The 8,253-nt window shown below is 24.9% G+C and overlaps 1 protein-coding gene across 1 annotated transcript in view; it reads left to right on the top strand.

Moving 5' to 3' along the window:
* Nucleotides 1–2,471, top strand: part of LOC119670810 (potassium voltage-gated channel protein Shaker-like) — a 536,527-nt gene extending 534,056 nt beyond the window's left edge. Inside the window, exons 11-12 of the mRNA XM_038081230.1 lie at nt 1,938–2,201; nt 2,335–2,471. Coding sequence (XP_037937158.1) covers nt 1,938–2,194 — 257 coding nt within the window. The 3' untranslated portion in view covers nt 2,195–2,201; nt 2,335–2,471. The remainder of the gene's footprint in view (nt 1–1,937; nt 2,202–2,334) is intronic.
* The last annotated feature ends 5,782 nt before the right edge of the window (nt 2,472–8,253 follow it).

The following is an 8,253-nucleotide window of genomic DNA, read 5'->3' as shown; positions in this document are numbered from 1 at the left end:
GTCGGACAGTTCGTTTACGGCAGCTGTTGAAACCAGTTCACCTCAGTAGTGCGTTGCGAAAAAAACAATGGAAAAAAATATTGAACAAAGAGTTTGCATCAAATTTTGTTTTTCGAACGAAATTTCGTGTGCAGAATCGTTGCGAATGCTACAAAAGGCTTATGGGGAATCAGTTTTATCGAAAACTCAAGTTTATGAGTGGTACAAAGCCTTTCAGGACTGTCGTACGACCGTCGAAGACATGCCGCGTTCTGGACGACCTTCGACCTCTACCACCGACGAAAACATTGAAAAGGCAAAGGAAATCGTGTTCAAAAATCCTCATGTGAGTGTTAGAGAGATAGCACGAGAGCTAGGCATCGGTCGTGAGATGGCTCGTTTGATTTTGGTGGACAATTTGTGTATGCGACGTGTCAACGCCCGGCTTGTTCCGATTCACCTCAATTTGTTCAACATTATCAACGATTTTAAGGCCAAACATTCAATAAATACCATCGAACAGCCACCGTATTCACCTGATCTTGCACCGTGTGACTTTTTCCTGTTTCCCAACCTCAAATTACCACTCAGAGGAACGCGTTTTGAATCCATAGAAGACGTAAAACAGAATTCGCAGAGGGAACTCAAAGCCATACCGGAAAGCGCCTATAAAAAATGTTTTTATGATTGGAAGAAACGTTGGCATTTGTGTATCGCTTCTAATGGAGCATATTTTGAAGGAGATAAAATAAATATTGATGAAGATTAAGAATTTTGCGTTTTATTTATTTATGACCGGAAACTTTTCGGTCACAATGTATATTTTTATTGCGATATAAACGGATCACATATAAATAGTATCATATTGCTTGTGAATTACCCTGTTGAAATGAATTATTAAGTAAACATCATTACTCCACACACACCGTCGATCCCAGGGATCGACGTATAAGAACTCTGTATAAGAACTCTGAGGTTAAAAAACTATTTTGAAACTTTAGGAAAACCTGGAATGCTTTTGAGAAGAAGATCCTCAAGCTAGCCAAGATCCTCAAAAAAGTGGCTTACTAGCATAATTAATCGACGATGTCCATGCACTGTACAGTAACAAAGCAAAATGGTGAGGCACTAACATCATCCCGAGCACAACTATGGCAGGTATGATTAAGCGGAAGATTCAGTCTTGTAACATGATTCCTTAAACAGTTACGACCCGTCAACTAACCTACCACAAGTCTTAAAACTTTGCAGGGCACCTCAATGAGGTTGCTGAATTTTTTCTTAATTGAAAGAGCTCAACTTGCCTATACAAAACTGCTTAGCGTTGAGTCTTCCCTTCTTGTATTAAATTGCTTAATACAGAACAATTTCAACAGCTATTTACACGATGCTAACGGTATGCCGTGATCTTTTAAAATTTTTAAATGACCCTGTCTGCCCAGATTGCCTGTCTTGCAGTTGACGAAAGAATCCCTATGATTCTAGAACCCAGCGAGACTTATTCCCACTTGATACTGCTTTCGTATTACTTTGAGGAGTTTCTTTTTTATGTAGGTATTTCAAGCCATGATCATTTGGTTTTCGATCTACGTCCAGACCTGCACTTTTTCACCGCATTTTCTTAGTGACTGCATTATTTATTACCCTAGTTTCTGATTCTCTTTTCTAGGTCTAATTTCTTCACTTTGAGAACTTAAATCACATATGATTCTATCGTTCGCCAGTTCTATGGGTTCACTGCCATCTTTTTCACTATAGTTTAGGAACTTATTGGTTCAATCTGAATTATTATCTCTTCTTTAAGTGTGAGCAACTTATTACAGTAAAAGAAGATGTGCTTTGCGTAGTTACAGTCTTCGTCTTGATTATTAATGAAACAATATATTTCCAATAATTAATTATAATGAATGCTTAGCAATGAAAAATTACTTATAATTAACTATACCTTTCTCATTTAGGTCCTCATCTAAAGAAATCCTCTTTATCTGAATCCTCATCTGATATTATGGATTTAGATGATGGTATCGATGCGACACCAGGGTTGACTGATCATCCCGGGCGACATTTAGCTCCATTTTTGAGAGCACAACAATCCTTTGAAAAGCAACAGCAACAACAACAGCAGCTACAGCAACAAAATGGTTTAAGAGGTACAAATAATCTACAGCTGCGTCACAATAGCGCCATGGCAGTCAGCATTGAAACTGACGTCTGACTACTGGGTAAATATTGTATCTCACTTAAGATTTTTCGAGATTGAGAAAAATAATAAAAATAACTTTAACAATATATCAATATTTTTAATCCTTAAATATCAATTAAAATTATTTAATTCCTCTCTCATCATTTCTCTAGTAAAACAACTGGAGTATGGTTTAAACTGGCGGCGTGAGATGCTGCGTTGGATGCCAGAAACGTCATCAAAAGCTGTCTAGAATATATAGAACAAATTAATAAATTAACAAGAAAATCAAGAAGGTAATAAATAATTCTTACATATTAAAAAGAAACTAATTTTATAGAAAACATTTAGCAAATATCATTATTAGATAATTATTAAAAAAAAAAGAAACAACAAATCAATTTATTTCATGCATTAGAGTTTAAAAAAAAAATAAAACAAAAAATTACTTAAAGATATCGTTTTAATTAGACTAAACCAACAAAAATGCAAAGATGAAGAAAGAAAATATTCTAGATAATTTTTCAAAAATTGTTAAAAAAGGTAAAATTTCAAAAACAATTAATCTCATAAACAACTAAATTATTTTTAGCTTCAAAATTGCTAAATACTAAACAAGTCTCAATTACTTACAAACAAGAATATAAAAAATTGGAATAATTTAAAATTAGCAAAAATAAATTTGATTAATTTTAGTAAAGAAAAAATTATGATTTTGTATAAGATGCTAAATAATACAAAAAATTAGAAAAAAAAACAAAACTGCCGTTAAGTTTAATGTGAAAAATAAGAAATCAATAAAAAAAAACGAACAACTTTTTGTAAATACGAGTATATAAAAAAGAAAAATATTTATATAAAAAATTTAGTGTGAAAATAAAAAATTTATTGCATCAAATAAAAATTGAATTTTCTTCCAAGCATACAAAAACTTATTATAACATAAATAAAATTACTAATCTTTTTAATTATTTTCGAAAAACTACAATTAAGATATATATTATATATTTTATTTATATTTATGAAGATAGAAAACTACTTTAACTTCAACTTTTGTCAATCTTGCATTAAAGCATATATATAAAAATTTTAAATTATTGACTTCTTATTTAAAAAAAAAATGCTTTTCTTCTTTAAAACTGTAAAAATATATTTAAACAAAGTTTATTATTATTATTTTTTTTTTTAATTGAGAACAAAACCAATAATTTTTGCAAAATTTAAAAAACAGCTTCTTTTCTTCTTTTATACATTTTTTTTTATAATATAAGATTGGTGCATATTTTAAAATAATTAATTTCATATTGAAAAATTTATAAGAAAAAATGCGACTGATTAAAAATAAAAACATTTATTATCATTTGCTTAAAACATAATTAAAAATACCAAACCACAAAACAATTGAAAACCATAAAAACTTTGTAAATATGTATAAATTATTTAAAAAAATAGCTTAAATAAAAATATTTAAAAGACATTTTAACATTTTCAAAAAGCTTTGAATACCGTCCACGCACACAAAATATTATTATTAAAAGTGATTTTTATGGCTAAAAGAAAATAATTTAGTAATTTTTACTTAAGATTTTAGTTATAACAAAAGTTGAAGTTTTTTAGTAGAAATGAAGTAAAGAAAAAAGTAGAAAAAAGTTTTTTAAATTTTTTAAAGAGTTAATATAATTTTTAAAAATTTAAATAATATTGATTTTTAAAAATTTAAATAATATTAATTTTTAAAAATTTAAATAATATATAATTTTAATTATGAAATATAAATTATTTAAAATAAAATTATTCATAATTTTTTTTTAATTGTACATATATTATTTAAATATTAAAAATGTATAAATTATTCTAATTATATTTCTCAAATTATGTATGAATTTTTAAATTTATGAATTAACCATTTATTAATTATTTTTTTCATTATTAAAAAAATACTATAAATTTATAACTTATTCTACTTTTAAAATTATTTACCAAATTTTAAGCTTATGAGTTAATTTTACATAATTTTAATTTATTATTATTTTTTATTATTATTATATTATAAAAATTATAAAATATTATTATCTCATTCTTATTCTTAATTTGAAATTATTTACTAAAGTTAAATAATTTAACTTTAATTTAATTAATTAATTTAATTTAAAGTTATGAATTAACCATTTTTTATTTGATTTATTTTTTTATTTATTTATATTTTACTTATTTACTTAAAATAATCACAATTTTAATTAATTTATATTGATTTATATATTTATATAATTGCTTCCGAAGTCTCAGATTTCACATTCCTCCAAAAAAATGTATCATTCTAGCTATGACGTATAAATAAGTGCCCTAATGCACAGCCTATGTAACTAACTAATCCCGAAAATATGAAAATATTTAAATTGTTAGTCACATTAAGATCAGTAGATTATTGTGATATCAAAAATTAGAAGCTTCCTGCTCTCTTTTTATTTAGCAGTCCATATATGCTATATGTAAATGAATAACAATTTTATAACACATTATTTTTTTATTTATATCAAAGCATATAGCATATAGAAGAATTAAGATAATTTGAATGTAACTCTTCAGAGTTCCCTCTTCCATTTCTCGTACTGAGAAACAATCCATGAAAATTAACTTGTCATTTTCTTCTTTCAAATATAAACATATATTTATTTATATGTCATATGTCATTAAATACATTAATACATATGAATATTGACTAACCTAAAAAAATAAATAATTTTTTATTTATATATGACTTACATATAGTAAAAAAGGATGAATTACTACAAAATTAAATTTTTTATTAATATAATGTCTGGCTAAATAATATCTCAATTTGAATATTATCAAATATCCATTATGAGTGATCTTTGGAAATTTTTTTTGTACTGAATTATTCGTAATTAAGAAATTAGTTGGCAAGTACCGATGTCACACACACCGTGCCATGCTTTACAAGACTAATTCAACGCAATATTTGATTTCTGTTGCTAAAACCCAGCTCCGCAACTTAGTCATCACATGTTGACCATATTCATGTGCAGTCTAAAATGTTTCTTGAAAAAGAGTACAGCCAACTCTTGTCGAAGTTATATTTACTTACATGCCACACGACTGGATATTCTCTTAGACACGTTATCAGTAGACCTCATCTTTACTCTTTACTCTGCATCCATTGATCATTGTTTTCGATTTATTAATACAACAACACCTATTACAGCAGACCTTACATTAGTGGGGTTGAGTACAATCGAGGGTTTGAAAGCCCTCCATACCGATGCAATGTTCTCTTCGAGCTCAGCATCAAAGATATCAACAGGATTCTACCTGATATATTTCGTCCCGCAAGAACTTTCCTAGCCCAGTTGAGGTTAGAGTACAAGCACGCACTAAACAGTTACTTCTGACGTCAATTCTCAATGTGTATAGCAACTGAAACTGTACTTCACATGAGTATATGTGGAATACAGATTGAGAACATATCAGGACATCACCAATTTATTTTCTTGCCATAATGCACATACCTCTTTGAGATGTATTGAACTTTAGCATTTGAGTACATCTGGAATGCAGACTTAGACATCACCAATATGTTCTCATGTTCTAACACGTACACTCATTAGAGCAGTTTCGATCATTAGTATTGACCCATTGAAGTGACTAGGTTCCTTCACTTAGGCGAACACATAAACCTAAGCTATACATAATTGAATTAACTATAACAGTTTTGTTATTAGATTTCAGTGCTATACTTTTTTAAAAACAATTTTTTTTTTAATTTTCTTTATAACAGAAAAGTTTTACTACTGTTATGCCAATTTCCGATTTATTTTAAACGATTGTAGAATAACATTGAAATACTTCTGATTTATTTCTGAAATTCAAACGTTCTTTACATAAAACCAGAATAAAATTTAATTTGAAAATATTCTGATTACCCTTTTAATTCTTAATAAAAAAGGGTTGTAACCAGATACTTAAAGCACTTTATTATTATTGCCAAAATGATATATTCACTAATAAACTACATATAATCTTAGATACATTTATATATGTAGTCGTATGATTAACTTGAGACTAAAAATATTTTCATTTGTCTTTCATTTAAAAAATCTATTAAATATTAAAACTTAGGGTAAAAATCTTGCATAATATTTTGAAATTATTTTTAAGTATCCTATATAATATATAATTAATTAATATTGACAATAATTTTTTTTTATATAATTTTTTTTTATTATTTATTTATGTTTTTATTTTATTTTTTCGTTTTGATTTATTTTTTAAATATTTATTTATCATCTATCCATTTTTACACATGTTTTTATTTTTTTGTAAATATATTTTTTGTGTTCTTATTTTTCCACAATAATTTAAATATTATTTTTATTATGAAACTTAGTTTATTTTCTACTTACGAATGAAGAATAATTACATTTTAAATAAAAAACACATATCGAAAAAATTAATAGTTTTCAATTAAAATTACCAAAAAAAAAAATCGAAAATACTTCAAATCAATTAAAAATTCTAAATAATTATATTATTAATAAACTGCTTTTTTTATTAAAATGTTTAAAAAAGAAAACTTAATGAAGTCAAAAAATATTTACAATAATAATTAGTTTAAAGCAGAATTTTAATATAACAAAAAATGCCAAACTTAATAAATTAGTTATATTATCTTTATTATTAAGTAAAAAAAAAATAATACAAAATATCGGAGCTTTGCTTTATTTTTATAGAAAAAAATTGTTTTAATTTAAACATTTTGGTTGTTTAAGTTTTATTATATTTATAACAAAGACTGGAACAAATAAATACACACAAAAATATATTTAATATTTAGTTAAGTTTAAAAAATATATACATACATATGTATTGTTTTCTTTTGTTTATTTACATAAAATTATATTTATATATAAATGAAATATATAAGCTCAAAATGCCTAAAGAAAATGCAATTAAAAAGTATAAATAAAGTATATAAATAAATAACAAATTTTAACTTTAAATAAATTTTTAATACAGCAAATACAAAATTTAAATTTGTAAAATTTCAAAATGAATGCTTATGATATTTATAGAAACTAAACTAAATATAATATATACTATATATATATATATATATCTATATATGTATATGTATATATAAAGATCAAAAAATAAGATTAGATAAAATCAGCAATAATTTAAAATTTCCAATGAAATTGCAATAATACCAAATCAATTAATGTGCAATTGCAAATATTCAATGGAAAGAACAAGAAACAAATAAAATTAAACTCAATTTATTTAGAAATATGAAAACTCATTAAATACACAATAAAATGATATTTAAAGTATTAAACGCCAGTGAAGATTAATTAGATTTTAATTTTATTTAGCAAACAAAAAAGACAACAAAAGAAAAGAAAATATTTTTGTTTTTAAAATATAAATATATATGAAAATGGAAAAACAGTAAATGTAATATACGCCAATACAAACAGTAAATGATAATAAATTATAATAACTATAATAATTTCGTATAATAATATATAATTAATATATATCTACCATATAAAAAGATGTTGTTAAGATTCTAAAAAGAAATGTTTTATAAATCGTTAAATATTATTATAAATAATTATAAATAAATTTAAATTAAATACTAATAATAACTAATGCTGCGAAAAAATATAAAAATAATAAAGAATATATAAAAAAATCATTTAAAATAGAAATTTATTTTCAACCAAAACAAAAAGAAATTTTTAGATATTAACAAATATCAGCTACAACAACAACAATAACTAATTAGTCTATGTATGTCCTATAGTTTGCCAAATTAACAGAACCATTTATAAAAATATATATGTTTTATATATTAGATTCTATTGAAGGATTGAACTCATTTACAGAGTTTTGGTCTACATATCATATCTATGCGTTTATATTGTCTATCTTCAGCAAATAAAGGAGATCTCAAAAGAAATAAATATAAACCAATTAATTAGACATTTAAAGCAAACTCTATGCTTTGATTGCACAGAAAACTGAGCATTTTTATTATGGAGATAAATATATTTGGAAATATATTATATTAA

The sequence above is a fragment of the Teleopsis dalmanni genome, chromosome 1 (assembly GCF_002237135.1).
Source record: "Teleopsis dalmanni isolate 2A chromosome 1, ASM223713v2, whole genome shotgun sequence".
In the NCBI taxonomy this organism is placed as follows: Eukaryota; Metazoa; Arthropoda; class Insecta; order Diptera; family Diopsidae; genus Teleopsis; species Teleopsis dalmanni.
Note: the sequence above shows the minus strand (reverse complement) of the source record. Positions and strands in the feature narration are given on the sequence as shown.